The 24,104-nt window shown below is 48.3% G+C and overlaps 1 protein-coding gene across 1 annotated transcript in view; it reads left to right on the top strand.

Moving 5' to 3' along the window:
• Positions 1-10,934: 10,934 nt before the first annotated feature.
• Positions 10,935-24,104, top strand: part of LOC140465597 (proline-rich protein 29-like) — a 160,660-nt gene continuing 147,490 nt past the window's right edge. The window contains exons 1-2 of the mRNA XM_072561136.1: positions 10,935-11,047; positions 21,159-21,243. Of these exons, the coding sequence (XP_072417237.1) occupies positions 10,970-11,047; positions 21,159-21,243 (163 nt within the window). The 5' untranslated portion in view covers positions 10,935-10,969. The remainder of the gene's footprint in view (positions 11,048-21,158; positions 21,244-24,104) is intronic.

Raw genomic sequence — 24,104 nt, 5'->3', positions numbered from 1 at the left:
TTCTGAATAATTTAAGTACATTCATACTTCAAAACACTTGACAGTATGTCTGTTTCATGACCTTTCACCTTTAACAAGTTGAAGTGTAAGAACCTCCCCAAAGTCCTGTAAATGGCCATAATTCGCATAAACATGACATGATGATTCATTTGCTTTGTGGGTGTGACCAGATTCCAGCGTCCAATCATCCAACTGTACAGTACAGGCCATTAAACCCATCACATCCACACTGCCCTCAGTACCCTACTACTGGCACTGATCATACTTCCCAGCACCAGGCTCAGAGCTTTGAATTCCTGATGAAGGGCTCCGGCCTGAAACATCGATTTTTCCTGCTCCTCAGATGCTGCTTGGCCAGCTGTGCTTTTCCAGCACCACACTCTCAACTCAGACCTTTGAATGCTATGACATTTTAAGTGTTTATCTGGGTCCTTTTTGAGGTTGCAAGGTTTCCCACTTCCACCTCCGACCCCTGCAGTGCATTCCAGACCCCTACCATCTTCTAGGTAGACACGTTTTCTTCAAATCCCCCCGAAACCTCTTGCCTTTTCCGTTAAAATGTTGGCTGCTTGTTACGGAGCCTTGAACTGGGGGAAGAGCTGCTTTCTATTTACCCTGACCATACCTCTCGTAATCACACACACCTCGGTCAAGCTGCTTCTGAGCTGTCTTTGTTCTAAAAAAAACAACTTACCCAGAACCTCCCTCCATCACTGAACTGCTCCATCTCAAGCAACGCCATAGTGAATCGCCTCTGCATCCCCTCCAGTACAATCACATCCTTCCTGTAGTCTGGTGACCAGACCAATCCTCCAACTATGGTCTAACCAAGCTCTGTTCAGCTCCAACATTACCTCCCTGCTTTTATAATCTACGCCACAACGGATAAAGATACATGTCTCACATGCCTCCTTAACGACACCACTAAACAGTCCTGCTACCTTCAGGGATCAGTGGAGAAACTCCCTGAGATCCCTCTGTTCCTCTGAGCTTCCGAGTGACCTGCCATTCATTGTTTTCTTTCTCCCTTCTTCCATATTGCATCACCTCACTTGTCAGGGTTCCATTGAACTTGCCGCTGTCTGTCTATCTGACCAACTTGTATATATCCTTCCATAACCTAACACCTTCCTCCTCTCTGTCAACCACTCAGCCAATCTTTACATCATCTGCAAACTTTACTGGCCAAGCCTCTACACTCCCGTCAGCATCATTGGGTATTTTTGAAATACCCAAATGATTTAAAATATACAAGTACACAAACTGTCGACATGAAACAGAATTTGCATTGGAAATAGTTCTGCCAAGTGTATTGGTGTAACCAAGGCCAGGTGAATTACAGTGCTAACACTTGAGAGTCTAATAGAATTGCTCCCTTCATTACCTCCTCTAACGTTTCTTATTCAACTTCTACATATGCACCAACAAAACCAATCCCAGCTTCTCACTTCCACATTTGTGTGTTACCAGCTCTCGATAGGCCATTGGTTTGAGATCGCACCACCTGAACCCTGGATATCTAGGGCAGGATGCACTTTCATCACCTTCAGATCAGCATTAATCCCTCGAGTTCCTTCACACTAGTTACAACTGGAGATGCTTTGTGCATCTCATGACATTGTGGGTCTTTGTTCTCAGTGGAGCTCGGAGGAACTCCTGTCACACAAACTGGCCAATAAATTCACCGTCACTCAATACCGTGGAAGGGTTTGGAAGACACTGCCCTCAAATGATGAGAAAACCGAGCCTCCTTGTCTTCTCCCTGTGTGACTGACCTCTCATGTTACCCTCCTGTTCTCATCCCTCACCCAGTCCCATAGCGACCTGCATCACGCTGTGAGCAGTTCTCCCAGTTTCTCTGTCACGATTGTCAACATCTCAAACACCACCTCATCTTATGACTCAATATTTTGCAGTCCCTTCTCCTTAATATAAATGATTAACAACCTCAGGCCTTAATTATAGTAGCCACTTAAACTGGGATGGTGTGTCTGTGTCTATGTGCATGTCCGTGTGTGTATGTGTGTGTATATATAAGTTGTGTATGTGAGAGAGAGAGAGACTGTGTGTGAGAGTGTGAGTGTGTGTGTGAGACAGATACTGTGTGTGAGAGAGAGAGTGTGTCTGTGTGTGAGTGTGTGTGCAAGAGAGTGAGTGTGTGTGTGTGTGAGTGTGAGAGACAGAGACTGAGTGTGAGAGAGTGTGTCTGTGTGTGAGTGTGAGTGTGTGTGAGTGTGAGTGTGTGTGTGTGCATGTGTGTGAGACAGAGACTGTGTGTGAGAGTGTGAGTGTGAGTATGTGTGTGTGTGAGTGTGTGTGTGTGTGTGAGACAGAGACTGTGTGTGAGAGACAGAGTGTGTCTGTGTGTGAGTGTGTGTGCAAGAGAGTGTGAGTGTGTGTGTGTGAGACAGAGACTGTGTGTGAGACAGAGTGTGTCTGTGTGTGAGTGTGTGTGCAAGAGAGTGTGAGTGTGTGTGTGTGTGTGTGTGAGTGTTGAGAGGACAAGGAGGTCTATCCCCTGGAGTTGATTTGTCTTTTGCCTCCTCCTCAAACCCGGAGAGTGCACTCTGCTCTGCTTTGCTAGTTTGATCTGGTTCCCTTTCAACCTGCACCTGCCCATTGAAGCACCCACACCCACCACCTGCATTTCGGAACCACAGGGGAACGATGCCAAACCATTTGGCTGCTGAGCAATGATTTACAACGTTAAGAACAGGAGGAGCACCATTTCGCTGCTCATTTTATGATATTATCGCTGACTGTCCTACACCAAATGTAAAGGCTGTGTCTTAGGAGGGAGGTGGTGTTGTGGATATTGTCCCTGGGCGAATAATCCAGATAAACACCTGGAGGTGTTGTGTGGGGGGGGGGGGGGAGAGGGTGCTAGTGGGGGGTGAGAGAGGGACATGGATTCCAAACCCACAATGAAGCAGGTGCAACGTAAATTCATGTGTTTCAAAAATAAGTATTAATCAGTTTGAGATTTAGAATTAGCAATTAATGCGGCCTCTAATGCCATTTGCAAAAGAACAAGTTGAACTTCTATCACCTTCTGTGTTTCGAATATTTCTCAATGTCGCCATGGTGAGGTCTGGCTCTGATTTTTGACTTTGTCCTAACAACATGATACCTTGATCAATGGAAATAGTTCTCTTCTTGACAATTATATCAAGAAAACATTGATCAAGGTGTGGACCACCCAGGGCTTGGTACAATTGAAGCCTAATTTCTAATTCTTTGTATTTGATTGTTTATATATAAAGGTCTGAAGCTGATTATCCTGTACTTGGGGGAAATATGCATCTCAGGACCTTACTAATGTTCATTCTTAATAGAGCTGAGAGGAGGCTTGGTCATATACACTGGCTAATAACTCAGTTTTACTCAATTCAATGGATGGATTTCAAAGACACTGTAGACGTGAATGATGAGAGAAATGGGTAGAATTCTCTGTAGAACCCACATCTCATTCAGTAATGTCCGTTATGGAAGGAAATCTGCATTTTTACATGGTCTGGCCTACATGTGACTCCAGACCACAGCAATGTGGTTGACTCATAGCAGCCTCTGAAATGGTCATGCAGTATATTCAGTTCAATGGCAATTATTGATGGGTAACAGATATTGGCCTTCCAAGCGATGCCCTTATTCTGTCAATGAACAGTGACAAGTTTATTTTCATACCCCTATCTAATAAAGTTCAAATTGTCCTCTATATTCCACAGTTTTCTGGGGAAGAGAATACCAGCCAGCCTTTGTACCTCCCTCAGATCCCCTGAACCTCTCCTCCCTCAGATCCTCTGCACCTCTCCTCCCTCAGATCCCCCGCACCTCTCCTCCCTCAGATCCCCCGCACCTCTCCTCCCTCAGATCCCCCGCACCTCTCCTCCCTCAGATCCCCGCACCTCTCCTCCCTCAGATCCCCGCACCTCTCCTCCCTCAGATCCCCCGCACCTCTCCTCCCTCAGATCCCCCGCACCTCTCCTCCCTCAGATCCCCGCACCTCTCCTCCCTCAGATCCCCCGCACCTCTCCTCCCTCAGATCCCCTGCACCTCTCCTCCCTCAGATCCCCCGCACCTCTCCTCCCTCAGATCCTCTGCACATCTCCTCCCTCAGATCCCCCGCACCTCTCCTCCCTCAGATCCCCTGCACCTCTCCTCCCTCAGATCCCCGCACCTCTCCTCCCTCAGATCCCCCGCACCTCTCCTACCTCCGATCCTCTGCACCTCTCCTCCTTCAGATCCCCTGCACCTCTCCTCCCTCAGATCCCCGCACCTCTCCTCCCTCAGATCCCCCGCACCTCTCCTACCTCCGATCCTCTGCACCTCTCCTCCTTCAGATCCCCTGCACCTCTCCTCCCTCAGATCCCCTGCACCTCTCCTCCCTCAGATCCCCCGCACCTCTCCTCCCTCAGATCCCCCGCACCTCTCCTACCTCCGATCCTCTGCACCTCTCCTCCCTCAGATCCCCTGCACCTCTCCTCCCTCAGATCCCCCGCACCTCCTCTCCCTCAGGTCCCCCGCACCTCCTCTCCCTCAGATTCCCCGCACCTCTCCTCCCTCAGATCCCCGCACCTCTCCTCCCTCAGATCCCCCACACCTCTCCTCCCTCAGATCCCCTGCACCTCTCCTCCCTCAAATCCCCTGCACCTCTCCTCCCTCAGATCCCCTGCACCTCTCCTCCCTCAGATCCCCTGCACCTCTCCTCCCTCAGATCCCCTGCACCTCTCCTCCCTCAAATCCCCTGCACCTCTCCTCCCTCAGATCCCCTGCACGTCTTCTCCCTCAGATCCTCTGCACCTCTCCTCCCTCAGATCCCCCGCACCTCTCCTCCCTCAGCTCCCCCGCACCTCTCCTCCCTCAGATCCACCGCACCTCTCCTCCCTCAGATCCCTTGTACCTCTCCTCCCTCAGATCCCCCGCACCTCTCCTCCCTCAGATCCCCTGTACCTCTCTGCATTAATTCTTGCACAAATATCCAGTGTGAAATTTGCCGGTGTGCGTTGATATTAGTATATTTGCAGGTAAGTGTTGATAAAAGTATATTTGCTGGTGAGTGTTGATATTAGTATGTTTGCAGGTAAGTGTTGATAAAAGTATATTTGCTGGTGAGTGTTGATATTAGTATGTTTGCCGGTGTGTGTTGATATTAGTATATTTGCAGGTAAGTGTTGATAAAAGTATATTTGCCGGTGTGTGTTGATATTAGTATATTTGCAGGTGTGTGTGTTGATATTAGTATATTTGCCGGGGTGTGTTGATATTAGTATATTTGCAGGTAAGTGTTGATAAAAGTATATTTGCCGGTGTGTGTTGATATTAGTATATTTGCAGGTGTGTGTGTTGATATTTGTATATTTGCCGGTGAGTGTTGATATTTGTATATTTGCCGGTGAGTGTTGATATTAGTATATTTGCCGGTGAGTGTCGATATTTGTATATTTGCCGGCGTGTGTTGATATTATATATTTGCTGCTGAGTGTTGATATTAGTATATTTGCCAGCGAGAATTGATATTAGTATATTTGCCGGTGTGTGTTGATATTAGTATATTTGCCGGTGAGTGTTGTGATTAGTATATTTGCCAGTGAGTGTTGATAATAGTATATTTGCCGGTCAGTGTTGATATTAGTATATTTGCCGGTGTGTGTTGATATTAGTATATTTGCCAGTGAGTGTTGGTATTAGTATATTTGCCGGCGAGTATTGATATTAGTATATTTGCTGGTGTGTGTTGATATTAGTATATTTGCCGGTGAGTGTTGATATTTGTATATTTGCCGGTGTGTGTTGATATTTGTATATTTTCCGGTGTGTGTTGATAATAGTATATTTGACGGTGAGCTTTGATATTAGCATATTTGCCGGTCTGTGTTGATATTAGTATATTTGCTGGTGTGTTTTGATATTAGTATATTTGCCAGTGTGTGTTGATATCAGTATATTTGCCGGTGAGTGTTGATATTAGTATATTTGCCGGTGTGTGTTGATATCAGTATATTTGCCGGTGAGTGTTGATATTAGTATATTTGCTGGTGTGTGTTGATATTAGTATATTTGCTGGTGTGTGTTGAAAATAGTATATTTGCCGGTGTGTGTTGATATTAGTATATTTGCCGGTGCGTGTTGATATCAGTATATTTGCCGCTGAGTGTTGGTATTAGTATATTTGCTGGTGTGTGTTGATATCAGTATATTTGCCGTTGTGTGTTGATATCAGTATATTTGCCGGTGAGTGTTGATATTAGTATATTTGCCGGTGTGTGTTGATATTAGTATATTTGCCGGTGTGTGTTGATATCAGTATATTTGCCGGTGAGTGTTGATATTAGTATATTTGCTGGTGTGTGTTGATATTAGTATATTTGCTGGTGTGTGTTGAAAATAGTATATTTGCCGGTGTGTGTTGATATTAGTATATTTGCCAGTGCGTGTTGATATCAGTATATTTGCCGGTGAGTGTTGATATTAGTATATTTGCCGGTGTGTGTTGATATCAGTATATTTGCCGGTGAGTGTTGGTATTAGTATATTTGCTGGTGTGTGTTGATATTAGTATATTTGCCGGTGAGCGTTGATATTAGTATATATGCTGGTGTGTGTTGATATTAGTATATTTGCCGGTGAGCGTTGATATTAGTATATTTGCCGGTGTGTGTTGATATTAGTATATTTGCCGGTGAGCGTTGATATTAGTATATTTGCTGGTGTGTGTTGATATTAGTATATTTGCCGGTGTGTGTTGATATCAGTATATTTGCCGGTGAGTGTTGATATCAGTATATTTGCCGGTGTGTGTTTATAATAGTACATTTGCCGGTGTGTGTTGATATTAGTATATTTGCCGGTGTGTGTTGATGTCAGTATATTTGCCGGTGAGTGTTGATATTAGTATATTTGCCGGTGTGTGTTGATACTATTATGTTGAACTGTTACTTTAAGGAGAAATTGAGGACTGCAGATGCTGGAGATCAGAGCTGAAAATGTGTTGCTGGAAAAGCGCAGCAGGTCAGGCAGCATCCAAGGAGCAGGAGAATCGACGTTCGGGCATAACCTCTTTGTCCGCAATGTGAAAGCTCACTGTGAGGTATATTTAAATGTGACCTTGTGGATGCAATTCAATGTGAATTGATGTCTCAGGAAGTGGTTGAATGTTCATCCAGCCACAAAATGTCCTTGTATTATTTGCATTTCTCTTTCCAAAACAGTTCAAACAAATTAGAGTGCACTCTGCCTCACATTTTTTACATGAAGGACAAATCACATAAGGTGAATGTCAGCTGATTTTTCCCCTTAATTACTCTTTAAATGCAAGGTTGTTTGACCTTCCACAATAACTTACCAAAAGAGGAAGCGATTAACAAGCTTTAATATGTTGAGAAATAACAATCACTCTTTTACTTTGCCCAGAGATTCTGTGTATTGGCAACAAGGACAGTGGAGCTGCCACTGCTCAGAGCAAGTGCTGTTGAGCTGCCATCCTGACCCACTGCTGGACTGCCCGACACTGCCGTCAGGGAGGATCAGACACTGACATGGCCTCAGGGGGCTGAGGGACCTGGAGGGAAACCTCGCAGCTGATGGTGATCCAATGTATCTGCTGTTGAAATTACAGGGAGCAGAGGTCACGAGTTTGGAAGGGCTGATGGGTTTTTAGACTGCACCTTGTATATGCTACACATGGTTACGGTAGGTGTGAGTGCGGGAGGGAGTGAATACAGAAGATTATGGCACAGGCAGACCCTCACTCTCTGGGTTATACAGGGGGGAGTGGGCTCAGTGGGACACACAGACCCTCACTCTCTGGGTTATACAGGGGGGAGTGGGCTCAGTGGGACACACAGACCCTCACTCTCTGGGTTATACAGGGGGGAGTGGGCTCAGTGGGACATACAGACCCTCACTCTCTGGGTTATACAGGGGGGAATGGGCTCAGTGGGACATACAGACCCTCACTCTCTGGGTTATACAGGGGGGAGTGGGCTCAGTGGGACATACAGACCCTCACTCTCTGGGTTATACAGGGGGGAATGGGCTCAGTGGGACATACAGACCCTCACTCTCTGGGTTATACAGGGGGGAATGGGCTCAGTGGGACACACAGACCCTCACTCTCTGGGTTATACAGAGGGGAATGGGCTCAGTGGGACATACAGACCCTCACTCTCTGGGTTATACAGGGGGGAATGGGCTCAGTGGGACATACAGACCCCCACTCTCTGGGTTAAACGTGGGGAATGGGCTCAGTGGGACATACAGACCCTCACTCTCCGTGTTATACAGGGGGGAATGGGCTCAGTGGGACACACAGACCCTCACTCTCGGGGTTATACAGAGGGGAATGGGCTCGGTGGGACACACAGACCCTCACTCTCGGGGTTATACAGAGGGGAATGGGCTCGGTGGGACACACAGACCCTCACTCTCGGGGTTATACAGGGGGGAATGGGCTCAGTGGGACACACAGACCCTCACTCTCTAGGTTATACAGGGGGGAATGGGCTCGGTGGGACACACAGACCCTCACTCTCGGGGTTATACAGGGGGGAATGGGCTCAGTGGGACACACAGACCCTCACTCTCTAGGTTATACAGGGGGGAATGGGCTCAGTGGGACACACAGACCCTCACTCTCTAGGTTATACAGGGGGGAATGGGCTCAGTGGGACATACAGGCCTTCAGTCTCTGGGTTATACAGGGGGAGTGGGCTCGGTGGGACACACAGACCCTCACTCTCTGGGTTATACAGGGGGAATGGGCTCAGTGGGACACACAGACCCTCACTCTCAGGGTTATACAGGGGGAATGGGCTCAGTGGGACAGACAGACCCTCACTGTCTGGGTTATACAGGGGGGAATGGGCTCAGTGGGACATACAGGCCTTCAGTCTCTGGGTTATACAGGGGGAGTGGGCTCGGTGGGACACACAGACCCTCACTCTCTGGGTTATACAGGGGGAATGGGCTCAGTGGGACAGACAGACCCTCACTGTCTGGGTTATACAGGGGGAATGGGCTCGGTGGGACACACAGACCCTCAGTGTCTGGGTTATACAGGGGGAATGGGCTCAGTGGGACAGACAGACCCTCACTCTCTGGGTTATGCAGGGGGAATGGGCTCAGTGGGACACACAGACCCTCACTGTCTGGGTTATACAGGGGGAATGGGCTCAGTGGGACATACAGGCCTTCAGTCTCTGGGTTATACAGGGGGAGTGGACACAGTGTCCATTAAATGATTCTGCTTTGTAGTGTATGGAGTGAAGCCTGTTGAGCAGTTTGTCATTTCACTCCTCCACACTGCTTCCTCGTTGCTTGTGGATAATGGATGGGCTTTGGGAAGTCAGGAGAATCCCAAGCCTCATGACGTGTTGTTGCTTGATCCAGGTCTCATTCTGGTCCATAGCGACCTGCCAGCTGATGTTAGTAGGAGATTCAGTCATGCTAATGCCACTGTTTGCCAGGTGGCGATGGGGAGATTCATTGCCTGGTACATGTATTGGGTCAGTGTTATGTGCCACCTCTCAGCCAACGCCTGAATATTGTCCAGAATTTGCACAGCACTTTAAAATTGTGCCAACCATTCTGGGAAAAGAAACATTGAATAACAAGGCAATAATACAACCTGGTTTCCCGAAGGAGTTTAGGGTCAGCAGCTTCTACCTCTGGGTACTGCCTTTTTGGCTCAGGATTTCTGAATATCCCAAAGAGCTCAAAATGTGAAAGGACACTATCTCTAACTTAATATTACACAACTGCCATAAGTTGCACCTATACATCACTGCTGTGTTGTCTTCAACATTAAGACTCTCTCCCGTTTCCTGTCCACTTAACACTTCAGATTACCAGTACCGTGTACTGGTGCTTCCCTCGTTTATTTATATCATGCTGGATCAACATTGTTTGTTTTGTCAGGACAACACAAGACTCATTACGTGGGAACCAATCCATTAATGACCTTGTAAGGTGCTCTTAAACCTAATCATCTCACCTGGCTCCAATGTAATTGGTCTTTAGGTAAATGAGTTGCTTAGCAACACTTCCCTTATTAGATCTATTTTCCCTTTTGCTGAAGTTGTTCGTGCAGAACAAGGCGAGACACTTTGACCATTTTCTTTAGTTTAACACAAAGTTTTAGAATCATCAAAGCAGTGGATTCATTGCAGGAGCTGTCAACATTCCAGAGTGACACATTTCAGGGTCACAGCTACATTCAGCACTGACAGGGGCTGCCATAACAACTGTTTGGAAATGCGATCAGAGAGAGGAAGGGGTCAGGACAGGGGTAGGGGTGCCAAATGTTGGAGGGGGTGGGGGGAAGTGGTTTTCTGGGTGGAGGGGGTTTTGAGTATTCAGGGGCAAGGGGTACAACAGGAAATCAGGGTTTGGGTTAGGAGGAAGATTGTTAAATAATGTGAGAGGTTGAGGACAGTGGTAATTGGGTGGTGGGGGAAAGGTGTGTGGCCAGTTTTATAGTTAGCCATGAGTTAGATTGTAGTTCCTCGAACCATTCCTCCAAAGTGTCCGACACTAACTTGGAGTTGGGGACCTCTGGAAGTTTCAATTTCCCCAGAATTTCTGCTGGGTCATTAGTGCACCGGGACGTCCTCATGACTTCCGATGATTTCCGATTGGAAGATCTGGACCAAGGCCTGAGAACCGCACTGTGGAATCTAACTCACAGAAAACACCAATTAGTCCTTTTATAACCACAAAGATCAAACACTGTGCTATCAGATCGCTTACAGGAACTGTACATAACCCTTGTGTTCTGCATTGTGTCTCCCAATCAATCAAAATTTTAACGCCAATAATTATTTACCGTGAGTGCCATGTTTGTCTTGAGTACCTCTCTGTTTATAGCTGGTTCCCAAGGCAACCAGCTGTATGGTTTCTCAAACTGTTTACCAGTGAGCTGGATCATTGCTGCACTCCCCAGTTCAGAGCAGGCCGTCTGTAGTTGAGAAGCATGTACTTTGCAGAGAACAATGTCTTTTATCCTCAAACATGGAAACAAGACCCTCGCAAACTGTGGATTTTTCAACAGGTTAGTGACGCTGTCAGGGCTGGGCTGTGCTGTGAGTGAGGAGTGCCATTGGAAACTATTACTGTTCAGCTGTTAACTTCTCCACGCTAGTGGATAGTTCCTCACAATAATGTTATGAGCTGGGGCTTTCTCAGAGGTCACACACTTACCTCCGAGTCGGAACATTTAAGGCCAACTACGATTTGAACACAAAATGTAGGCTGACACTGCAGCAGAGTGATGAGGGCGTTCTGCATTGTCAGAGGTGCTGCTATTTGTTGAGATGTTAAAGCAATGACAGATCTACCAAACGAGTTGGGATAGAAGTGATCCTCTAGCACAAATGGAAGATAGGAATTGTTCCAATGTCCAAACCAATATCCATCCCTTGACTGACATTTGATCATTCACATTCCTGAAGAAGAGCTTATGCCCGAAACATCGACTCTCCTGCTCCTCGGATGCTGCCTGACCTGCTGCACTTTTCCAGCACCACAATCTCAACTCTAATCTCCAGCATCTGCAGTCCTCACTTTCTCTCTGGTGGTTTTGTACACTAACTGGAGGTGGTGACACTGTGCTAACGTCAGTGGATTATGGATCCAGAGAGCTACATGAATGTTCTGGGGAGATGGTTTCAGACCCCAACATGGTGGCTGGTAGAATTCAAATTAAATCAATAACTCTGAAACGTCAAGTTGGCCACATCATTGGTCACTGGAATCTGGTTGACTAATACCCTTTGGGGAGGGAAACATTTCTGAGGGAAATAGCCCTGTTCGAGCCTACATGCAAGGTGCTGGAGTTGGAACCATCCTCTGATAATAAGCCACTCAGTTCTGGGGCAATTAGGGATGGGCTACACATGCTGGACTTAATCCTGACACCCATGAAAGAATTTGTGAAAGATTTTTTGAGGGTCAATCCTCCTAAGAGAATTGGGGTTGCGGGGGCGGTAGGATATTGGATGTTTAAATATAAAAAATATGCATTTCCATAGCACCTTTCAAGGATTCAAAATATCTCAAAACGCAATGCACTCTTCAAGTGTGGGTACTTTTGTAATTTTTTGCAAACATGGTGGCTGGTTTGAGCACAGCAAGATCCCACAAACAGCAGTGGGACTAATTGTTTTCATTACGACAGACTCCTTGGCTATTTCCTTGTGCCCCACCCCCCCCCCCCCCCCCTGTTGTGTGATCACTATTTTTAATGACATATTCTCCTCAAGTCCCCAACCAGGCCACATGTGGCCTCCCATTCAAGGCAATTGTGGCTAGTCAGTGGGTCGAAGGAGGCCATTCAGCCCAGGGATGAATCTTGCCCTCCTGAGGAAGGGTTATACCTGAAACGTTGCTTTCTCCACCTCCTGACACTGCTGTGTTCTTCCAGCCTCCTGCCGGTCTGTTTGGTATCTCCCTCCTGGAGGAAGCGTTCCCTTTAACCTTCACCCTTTAACCTTCACCCTGTCAAGGTTGGAAATCCAGCAGTGGGGAGGAAATTGTGCCTCCTGCCTCTGTTTGGTGTTGTCAGTGCCATCGCTCTGCCCACTCCATGGTGCGTCGGAATCATCAAATCCATCAACATTTCCACTTCGAATATCAACAGCACCCATTTTTTAAAAACATGTTCATTGACGGGATGAAGGTGTTGCCGGATAGGCTAGCATTTATGGAGTCAGTGAGGACTGCAGATGCTGGAGATCAAAGTTGAGAATGTGTTGCTGGAAAATCACAGCCGGTCAGGCAGCATCCGATGAGCCGGAAAATTGACATTTCGGGCCAGAACCCTTCATCATTCCTGCTCCTTGGATGCTGCCTGACCTGCTGTGCTTTTCCAGCAGCACTCTCTTGACCAGCATTTATAGCCCATGCCAGAGGGCAGTTCAGAGTCATCCACATTGCAGTGGGTCTGGAGTCACAAGACTGGGTAAGGATGGCAGTTTCCTTCCCCAAAAGGACATTAGTGAACCAGATGGGTTTTCCAATCAATTGACAATCATCATTAGATTTTTGTTGAATTCAAATTCCACCATGTGCAGAGGTGGGATTTGAACCTGGGTCCCGAGAATATTACCTGGCTCACTGGATAAACACCAGTAGGCCATCACCTGACCCTAAAATACTCAACCCTTCTCGTCACCAACCTTTCAGGTTTCCATGGGGATACTTGTGCCAACAGGTAGGATGTTTCCTGAAGTCTCGGGTCCAGTATTCCTCAACTCTGACAGAAATGTAACTGATGGAGATTTGGCAGGACCTCTTCCACAGTTCCAACACGGCTAGATGGAACTTTAGGACAGAAATGATTCATTTCTTCTGTCCAAATGTTTTCCTTTGATCTTTGTTTATGTTCCAATTCCCTTTGTACAGATTAACAACAATTCACTTCCATAAGGCCACTGGTATATTGTAGATTATAGGTGACTCCTTCCTCCTATTGTTAGGGCCAGATTCTGGGCGAGGCCCCCAGGTTATTGAGATCCCCAAAATTGTCAAGCTGCCGGTTGAGGAGGGGGTGAACGGGCTCCCTTTTATTCATCTGCACCCCCCCCATTTCATTGATGTTCATTGATGAAGTGAATTGATGTTTCAACAATGAAGCATTCTTGAGTTAATGAAAACAATGAGGTTATAAGTTACTAAATGCAAGAAGAAATACAAACACAACACACATACAAACACAGATTAGCAGTGAGGAGTAAGTCCAAAAAAAAGTCATAAATTAAAAGATACACAATTCAGTCACGAGGTCACTTGTGAAGCACAGATAATGGATGTTAATAGTTAAACAGACACTTTGGGATCAAAACTGAAACTGCTGGAAAAGCTCAGCAGGTCTGGCTGCACCTGTAGCTGGGAAACTGTTGGTTTTTATGCAGCAGATGGGGAAGGTCAGGAGTAATCGATAGGTGGAGTTAGAGCCTGAAGAGAGATAAGAACAGGCGGAGAGACAGAGGAGAGGATACCAATCAGCCTGGGAGAATCAGGGGTTACTAATGGGGTCCATTTGAGGCTAACAATGGGCTGTCTGTAATAGCAGACCATGTGACACCAAGCCCTAGTGTGTGGGGGCTGTGGCCAGGACATGGGAGAAAACGCCTCAAGCTGTAGAACTGTCAAACTCCACGTTAAATCCAGATGGTTGGTCGCGTTCCCAAGGGGAAAATGAGTGACACTGGAGCACTGCAGCAAGCCCGAGACAGAGATATTGGCCAAGGAACGCGGTGGGGGGTTAGTAGGTAACTGGAAGTTCAGGGTTATCTTTTGTGGGCAGAACAGAGATGTTCTGTGAAGGGGGTCACCCAGCCCTTGCTTTGTTCCCCCAGTGTAGAGGAGACCACGTTGGGAGCAGCGAATGCAGGAGACTAGAGTGTGGGGAGTGCAGGGAAAGTGCTGACGAGGGGATGTGTCTGGGATAGAGTGTTAGTTGTGCAGTGAAGATGCCGTAGTGGGGTGAAAATGTGGTCCTCTTGGCCATTCCGTGTGTCTGGATGGAGACCTGGTTGTCGAAGGCAAAAATGCTGTGGTCGAGCATGAAGCATATGAGTTGTAGGATGGTGCTCGGAGATTGGCAATTGTTGGTGTTGAGTACTGAGGCTGTTGCTGCGATGTCTGGGATGCTGGTGTAGAGTGCGGGAACGTCCATTGTGACGAGGAATGTTCCCGGTTCGACTGGTCCGTGGATGCTGAGTTTCTGTAAGAAATCTGTAGTGTTGTGACAGAAGCTGGGCGTCTCCTGTACAATGGGATTCAAGATGCCCTCGACATAGCCAGAGAGATTCTCTCACAGGGTCCACTGCCTGATATGATGGGATGTCCTGGTGTGTTGGCTTGGTGTTTCTTCGGAAGGCAGCAGAAGTCTCTGCTCAGATGAGGAGGAATGCAATGGATATCTACAGATAAAGCACCCTCATTAGAACAGTATACAATGCTCAACTCATCGATCGCCAGTTTCGATGTGCCACAGCGAGAAATCTCAATGACATCCTCAGGAGACAGACATAGGACACAATCGAAGGGGTACCTTCTGTCATCCGGTACTTGCCAGGAGTGGAGAAACTACACCATGTTCTTCATTGCTTTGAGTCCACACTCCAGGCCTACCACAGCCAGGAGTCACCTGCTACACTGCTCCCCGGCCTCCCCATGTCATCAACTCGACTCCAGTGAAACACCCCTGAAGATTCAGTGTCTGCTTCACAGCCTCAGAGTGAGTGTGAGCACGCTGAGCTCCTGCTGTTACCATAGCGCTGGCGTTCTGGGCTGTCTCCATGACTGCTCTGTGTGTGCTCCTCCCATCCAGCCCCCTGCGAGGTTTGGATAACTAGTCCAGTGGGGTTTCTATTTGCAGTAACACCTCAGGCTGTAGGTGGCTGAGCTGGCCTGACTGCATGGCCACATCATCAGGACCTGTGTTCATTGTCAAGGAACACGTAGACCACATCCATTGGCAGAATGCTGATGGCTCCCATGGTCAGTGCTGTGGACACTCCACATGCAGCTGGTAAAGGCAAGTATCTCCTTCAATCCTTTTACCAGCATCTTGGCACTCACAACACCCTTTGAGGGCAATGCCATGTCTTTTCCCAGAAGTTGAGTTTGGCTGGGCCTGGGGCAGGGGGGGGGACAAACATCGCTCAGTATCATATAGACTTGCTTGTCTTGAGCTGGAGAAATGTGGTCATCTTCTATGTTTCTATGTTGCCTTCTCCTTTTCTTGATATTCTAAGTTCTGCTGCTTCATCTTAAATCCCTCTACCACCTGTCTATCCACTTCATCACTGCCAGTCTCCTCTTGTAAAGTATTAAGCATCCCTTTTCAAATTTTGGTTTTCTGAACTTTGGGCAAAGTTATAACCCAAGTGTCTCACTAAATCTTGTAACAGGGCGTTTTAATCCTGAAATAAGTTTCTCCAAATTCCTCTGGGAATGTGCTAGCAGCAAGTGCGAACATTTCCAATACAAACAGAAACCTCTTGTATTTTGTTTCGTTGAAATTGGATAAAGCTGAGTTACACAGGAAGTGAGGCCTGCAGCTGCTGCAGAGTCAGGGCCGAAAGTGTGGCACTGGAAAAGCGCAGCAGGTCAGGCAACATCTGAGGCGCAGGAGAGTCGACGTTTTGGGCATAAGCCCCTCATCGGGAAAGCTAAGTTACCTCGATCAGACAGCTTTAACTTCATCTAGGATTTCAAATCTCAGCCATGACCCCCCTGGTTTCTAACAACCAGATGGACTCTTTCAAACTGTCAGGCTCCAAAGAGTGACTACAATGGTCAGCAATTCTCAGGAAAAAGATAATTAATCATTAAGAATATCTCTACCTGTTTTCCACAGCACATTCTTTGTTTGATTAGATTCCCTACAGTGTGGAAACAGGCCCTTCGGCCCAACAAGTCCATACCAACCCTCTGAAAAGTAGCCCACCCCCCCTACATTTCCCTCTGACTAATCCACCGAACACTGTGGGCAATTTAGCATGGCCAGGTCACCTGGCCTGCAGGAGGAAACCCATGCAGACAGGGAGAGAAGGTGCAAACTCCACACAGACAGTCACCCGAGGCTAGGATCGAACCAGGGTCCCTGTTGCTGGGAGGCAGCAGTGCTAACCACTGAGCTACAGTGCTGCCCCTAGTTACTATTCACAACTACAATTCACAATTAATGTTCACAAATTAAAAATGGTAATTTCTGAGCTAATTTCGATTTTTGAATGATTTTCAGGAATTTAAACAGGTGTTTCGTCAATTTCAGCATTTCCTGGAATTGGCTGAACTTTGGCTTAACTTCTCAGTGAGAAAACTTCCTTCTTTGGGGATGGAAATCATTGGGCCATTGCTGTCTCACTACCTCCACCAGGTGGCTGGATTGTGTATTGCCCTGTATCAGAATCACTGAGATGTTCCCATTCACCCGACAAAAGTCATTGTGGGGAATCTCAAACAGCAGGTTAGCAAGTGAGTCATTTGATTTATATCTTCACGCCTAAAAAGAATAGAAATATCAGTCCGACAGGCGAGGTTTAGAGGAAACTAGTGAATGGCTATTGCTTATAGCATTGTGTCTAGGCCCAGTACAACAGGGTGGCAATATACAGCAATGTTTGACATTAGAAGGCCATCCTTAAATAGGAGTTTGAAAGTGGACAAAGTTTTTTGATCTTGTTACTCCCATCGTCAAGCTTTGAAAATACTGAACTGGATCAAGAAAGTGGAGTCCCAGGTAGACAGGAAGGCAGAATCCAGACTCTCCTGCTCCTCCAATGCTTTCTGACCTGCTGTGCTTTTCCAGCTCTCCAAAACAAAATCAATCCTGACTTCGAGCATTTGCAGTCCTTACTATCTCCTAATAGTGACGAATGTGTTCAGTATGCTTGCCTTTCTTGGCCAATGTGTTGTATATCGCAGTTGGGAGGTCATGTTGGGGCTGTACAGGACATTGAGGAGAAAGTGAGGACTGCAGATGCTGGAGATCAGAGCTGAAAATGTGTTGCTGGAAAAGCACAGCAGGTCAGGCAGCATCCAAGGAACAGGAGAATCGACGTTTCGGGCATCAGCTCTTCTTCAGGAATGAGGAATTCCTCATTCCTCATTCTTCATTCCTGAAGAAGAGCTGATGCCCGAAACGTCGATTCTCCTGCTCCTTTGATGCTGCCTGACCTGCTGCGCTTTTCCAGCAACACATTTTCAGCTCAGTACAGGACATTGGCTCAACCACTTTTGGAATGGTGCTTTCGGTTCTGGTCTCCCTGTTATAGGAAAGGTGCCATGAAACTTGAAAGAGTTCAGGAAAGATTTACAAGGATGTTGCCAGGGTTGGAGGGTTTGAGCTACAGGGAGAGGCTGAACAGGCTGGGGCTGTTTTCCCTGGAGCGTTGGAGCCTTACAGAGGTTTATAAAATCATGAGGGGCATGGATAGGGTAAGTAGACAAGGTCTGTTCCCTGGAGTGGGGGAGTCCAAATCTAGAAGTCATAGGTTTAGGGTGAGAGGGGAGAGATTTAAAAGGGACCTAAGGGGCAACTTTTACACCCAGAGGGTGGTACGTGTATGGAATGAGCTGCCAGAGGATGTGGTGGAGGCTGGTACAATTGCAACATTTAAGAGGCATTTGGATGGGTATATGATTAGGAAGGGTTTGGAGGGATATGGGCCGGGTGCTGGCTGGTGGGACTAGATTGGGTTGGGATATCTGGTTAGCATGAACGGGCTGGACCGAAGGGTCTGTTTCTGTGCTGTACGTCTCTATAACACTATTTCTAGAACATTGATCAGTGCTTTGTTATTTTCTGCCCTTGAGATGCATTGAGATGGGGATGCTTACTCAGTGACGTTAGCAAGTCCTGGTTAGTGTGGCTGCCATTAATGTCAAGGTCTGTTTCCATACAGCTCACGCTAACAAAATGATTTGTGATTGTATTGGTTATTAATCCAGAACACTACACCCCCCTCCTCATGCTCAGAAGAATATTGTATGCAGACAGTCACATAGATCCCTACAATGTGGAAAGAGGCCATTTGGCCCATCAAGTCCACACTGATCCTCCAAAGATCTCCACCTTGTGGCTGTAACCCTCCATTTCCCAAGGCTAACCCACCCTAACCTGCACATCTTTGGACTGGAGGAGGAAACCCCCATGAACGCAGCAATGTTTAAACTCCGAAGGGTAAGAGTGACTCTCCAACCAGTGGAGAGTCCTGACACCCATTGATTCCCAAATTGTTCCAGCTCCTGACTGCCACACCCAGTCTGATTGAACCTGATCCCTGGAGTGCTGTCCCATATCTAAAGGCTTGTGGTTTTTTTTTACACCTTCCACAATCTCAAAACTCCGCTCCAGTCAAAACAGTACTGTTTGAAACATTGACCAGGATATATTTCCTTTCCCCACTTCCCTGGAAAGAGAATGGACAGGATCATCAATTGTTACAAACTCTTACAAAAAGGAGACGTTACAGAAAGGAAGTTAGCCAGCTTCACAATCAGAATGAGACCAACCATTGTCCCCATGCTCAGTGAGACTGACCACTTTAAAACATAATTCACAAATCAGCAACTATGGAAACAACGCTGACAATTATTTGGACCTATAGCCATGCAGGGAAACAGGGTGGGACATGAGCAGCCATGCTTCTACAGACACAATCATGCCAGATAAATCTGGATCTGGGGATGCTGATTAAATCTTCAGCCACAGAGAACTCCTTTACAAAGCTGGACTTGGTTTAACATCTTACCCGAGCGCTGGCACCACTCACAGCATGGCATCAAAATGCCACACAGAACTAGAACACTCAGATCGTTGCAGTGGGAATGGGAGTCAGATCAATGCAGTGGGAATGGGAGTCAGATCAATGTAGTGGGAATGGGAGTCAGATCAATGCAGTGGGAATGGGAGTCAGATCAATGCAGTGGGAATGGGAGTCAGATCAATGTCATGGGAATGGGACACAGATCACTGCAGTGGGAATGGGAGTCAGATCAATGCAGTGGGAATGAGAGTCAGATCAATGTCATGGGAATGGGACACAGATCACTGCAGTGGGAATGGGACACAGATCACTGCAGTGGGAATGGCAGTCAGATCAATGCAGTGGGAATGGGACACAGATCACTGCAGTGGGAATGGGAGTCAGATCAATGCAGTGGGAATGGGACACAGATCAATGCAGTGGGAATGGGACACAGATCACTGCAGTGGGAATGGGAGTCAGATCAATGCAGTGGGAATGGGACACAGATCGCTGCAGTGGGAATGGGAGTCAGATCAATGCAATGGGGATGGGAGTCAGATCAATGCAGTGGGAATGGGACACAGATCAATGCAGAGGGAATGGGAGTGGAGAGTCAGATTCTGGTAGTGGAAGTGGATGTGGAGAGTGGGAGTGGGGAGTGGGAATGTGAGTGGGAATTGTAGTGGGGTCTGGGGAGTGGGAGTGGGGAGTGGGATTGCTGGAGTAGAGATGGAAGTGGGAGTGGGAGGGGGTTGCTGCAGTGGGAGTGGGGGGGGCAGTGGGCGGGACTGAAAGTAGGAGGGGGATGGAGGTGGAGTGGGATTGGGAGTGGGAGAGTGAGAGGGAGAGGGGGGAGTGGGAGGGGTGTGAGGGGGAGTGGGAGAGTGAGAGGGAGAGGGGGAGTGGGAGAGTGAGGGGGGGAGTGAGGGGGAGAGGGAGTGGGTGGAGTGGGAGAGTGAGAGGGAGAGGGGAGAGTGGGAGGGGGAGGGGGAGTGGGAGGGGTGTGAGGGGGAGTGGGAGAGTGAGGGGGAGAGGGAGGGGGAGAGGGAGGTGGAGAGGGAGTGGGCGGAGTGGGAGGGGAAGCGGGGGGGCAGTGGGAGGGGGAGGGGGAGTGGGAGAGTGAGGGGGAGGGGGGAGTGGGAGGCGTGTGAGGGGGAGTGGGAGAGTGAGGGGGAGAGGGAATGGGCGGAGTGGGAGGGGGAGCGGGAGGGGGAGTGGGAGGGGGAGTGGAGTGGGAGGGGAGTGAGGGGGAGTGGGAGACTGAGGGGGAGAGGGAGGGGGAAAGGGAGTGGGGGAGTGGGAGGGGGTGCGGGGGGGGGCGGGAGAGGGAGTGGGGCAGTGGGGGAGGGGGAGGGGGAGTGGGAGCGGGAAAGGGAGTGGGGGGTGGGGGAGGGAGAGGGGGAGTGTGGGGGGAGTGGGAGGGGAGAGAGAGTGGGGGTATGGGGGAGGTGGAGGGGAAGTGGGAGTGTGAGGGGAGAGAGGGAGGGGGAGGGAGAGGGGGAGGGGGAGTGTGAGGGGGAGGGGAAGTGTGGGTGCAAGCTCAGTCATCTCTTGTCGATCTTTGGGAAGTCAATGAGAGAAATGTTTCAGTGTCTTTTCAAGATGATTCATTGCCAGGGTTTTACAGCGTAGTCAGTGTCTGACAGTGACAATACGTGTGGGACAAAATGCTGCAACTCCCCCTCCCCCCTCCCCCTCCCCCTCCCATAGCAGCCTTGGGCTAAGTAAAATGTGCCCTGTTTGACCAAGATCATTCTGGGCAGCATTCCCTGATGACCACCCCCCCATTGTGTAGACTGGCCCGGCTGCAGCTTCATCCTCCAACTTTAATAATGGCGCTGCTGTCCTCACCATGGCTCCCATCTCAACTTGCCTACAACCCCTTCTGATTTCCCACAGATTCCACAACAACCAAACACCATCTTCCAGGATCTCTCGGGAGCTCTTCAAACACCTCCGATTCGACATGGACATGTCAAGGAAGGTAAGAGAGAAACTCAGCCTCTCCCTGTAACAGACATTACAGAGCATGACCATACCAGAGAAACCCAGTCCCTCTCTGTAATAGACATTACGAAGCATGAGCACACTAGAGATACCCAGCCTCTCTGTTGAATAGACAATATAGAGCATGACCACACCAGAGAAACCTAGCCTTTCTCTGTAATACACATTACAGAGCATGACCATGACAGAGAACCTCAGCCTCACTCTGCAATAGACATTACTGAGCATGAACACATCACAGAAACCCAGTCTCTCTCTGTAATAGACATTACAGAGCATGACCACACCAGAGAAAGTCAGCCTCTCTGTTGAATAGACAATATAGAGCATGGCCACACCAACCCACTGACTCCCATAGCTACCTGGATTACACCTCTTCCCACCCTATCTCTTGCAAAAATGCCATCCCGTATTCCCAATTTCTCCGCCTTCGCCGTATCTGCTCCCAGGAGGACCAGTTCCACCATAGGACACACCAGATGGCCTCCTTCTTCAGAGACCGCAATTTCCCTTCCCACGTGGTTAAAGATGCCCTCCAACGCATCTCGTCCACATCCCGCACCCCCGCCCTCAGACCCCACCCCTCCAACCGTAACAAGGACAGAACGCCCCTGTTGCTCACCTTCCACCCTATAAACCTTCGCATCAACCAAATCATCCACCGACATTTCCGCCACCTCCAAAAAGACCCCACCACCAGGGATATATTTCCCTCCCCACCCCTTTCCGCCTTCCGCAAAGACCGTTCCCTCAGTGACTACCTGGTCAGGTCCACACCCCCCTACAACCCACCCTCCCATTCTGGCACTTTCCCCTGCCACCGCAGGAACTGTAAAACCTGTGCCCACACCTCCTCCCTCACCTCTATCCAAGGCCCTAAAGGAGCCTTCCACATCCATCAAAGTTCCACCTGCACATCCACCAATATCATTTACTGTATCCGTTGCTCCCGATGTGGTCTCCTCTACATTGGGGAGACTGGGCGCCTCCTAGCAGAGCGCTTTAGGGAACATCTCCGAGACACCCGCACCAATCAACCAAACTGCCCCGTGGCCCAACATTTCAACTCCCCCTCCCACTCTGCCGAGGAGATGGAGCCTCCTTCACCGCCGCTCCCTCACCACCAGACGCCTGGAGGAAGAACGCCTCATCTTCCGCCTCGGAACACTTCAACCCCAGGGCATCAATGTGGACTTCAACAGCTTCCTCATTTCCCCTTCCCCCACCTCATCCTAGTTTCAAACTTCCAGCTCAGTTACTGTCTCCTTGACTTGTCCGACCTGCCTATCTCCTTTTCCACCTATCCACTCCACCTTCTCCTCCTTGACCTATCACCTTCATCCCCTCCCCCACTCACCCATTGTACTCTGTGCTACTCTCTCCCCACCCCCACCCTCCTCTAGCTTATCTCTCCACGCTTCAGGCTCACTGCCTTTATTCCTGATGAAGGGCTGTTGCCCGAAAAGTTGATTTCGCTGCTCGTTGGATGCTGCCTGAACTGCTGTGCTCTTCCAGCACCACTAATCCAGTATTTGATTTTCAGCATCTGCAGTCATTGTTTTTACCACACCAGAGAAACTCAGCCTCTCTCTGTTATAGACATTACTGAGCATGAACACACCAGAGATACCCAGCCTCTCTGTGTAATAGACATTACAGAGCATGACCAAACCAGAGATACCCAGCCTCTCTCAGTAATACACATTACAGAGCATGGCCATGACAGAAAACCTCAGCCTCACTCTGCAATAGACATTACTGAGCATGAACACATCACAGAAACCCAGTCTCTCTCTGTAATAGACATTACAGAGCATGGCCACACCAGAGATACCCAGCCTCTCTCCCTAATAGATATTACAGAGCATGACCACACCAGAGAAACTCAGCCGCTCTGTTTAATAGATGTTACAGAGCATGACCACACTAGAGAGACTCAGCCTCTCTCTGTAATAGACATTACAGAGCATGACCACACCACAGATACCCAGCCTCTCTCTGTAATAGACATTACAAAGAATGTCCATACCAAAGAAACCCAGCCTCTCTCCCTAATAGACATTACAGAGCATGACCATACCAGAGAAACACAGCCTCTCTATGTAATAGACATGACAGAGCATGACGATACCAGAGAAACTGAACCTCTCTCTGTAATAGACATTACAGAGCATGACCACACCAGAGATACCCAGCCTCTCTCTGTAATAGACATTACAGAGCATGACCACACCAGAGATACCCAGCCTCTCTCTGTAATAGACATTACAGAGCATGACCACACCAGAGATACCCAGCCTCTCTCTGTAATAGACATTACAGAGCATGACCACACCAGAGATACCCAGCCTCTCTCTGTAATAGACATTACAAAGCATGTCCACACCAGAGAAACTGAGCCTCTCTCCTTCATAGACATTACAGAGCATGACCACACCAGAGAGACTGTTTCCTGATGAAGAGCTTTTGCCTGAAACGTTGATTTCGCTGCTCATTGGATGCTGCCTGAACTGCTGTGCTCTTCCAGCACCACTAATCCAGTATATCTCTGTAATTGACATTACAGAGCATGGCCATGACAGAGAATCCCAGCCTCTGTCTGTAATAGTCATTACAGAGCATGGCTATACCAGAGAAACTCAGCCTCACTCTGTGATAGACTTAGATTACTTACAGTGTGGAAACAGGCCCTAAGGCCCAACAAGTCCACACCAACCCGCCGAAGCGCAACCCACCCATACCCCTACATCTACCCCTTACCTAACACTATGGGCAATTTAGCATGGCCAATTCACCTGATCTGCACATTGTTGGAGTGTGGGAGGAAACCGGAGCACC

This window comes from Chiloscyllium punctatum, chromosome 42 (assembly GCF_047496795.1).
Source record: "Chiloscyllium punctatum isolate Juve2018m chromosome 42, sChiPun1.3, whole genome shotgun sequence".
Classification (NCBI taxonomy): Eukaryota; Metazoa; Chordata; class Chondrichthyes; order Orectolobiformes; family Hemiscylliidae; genus Chiloscyllium; species Chiloscyllium punctatum.
Note: the sequence above shows the minus strand (reverse complement) of the source record. Positions and strands in the feature narration are given on the sequence as shown.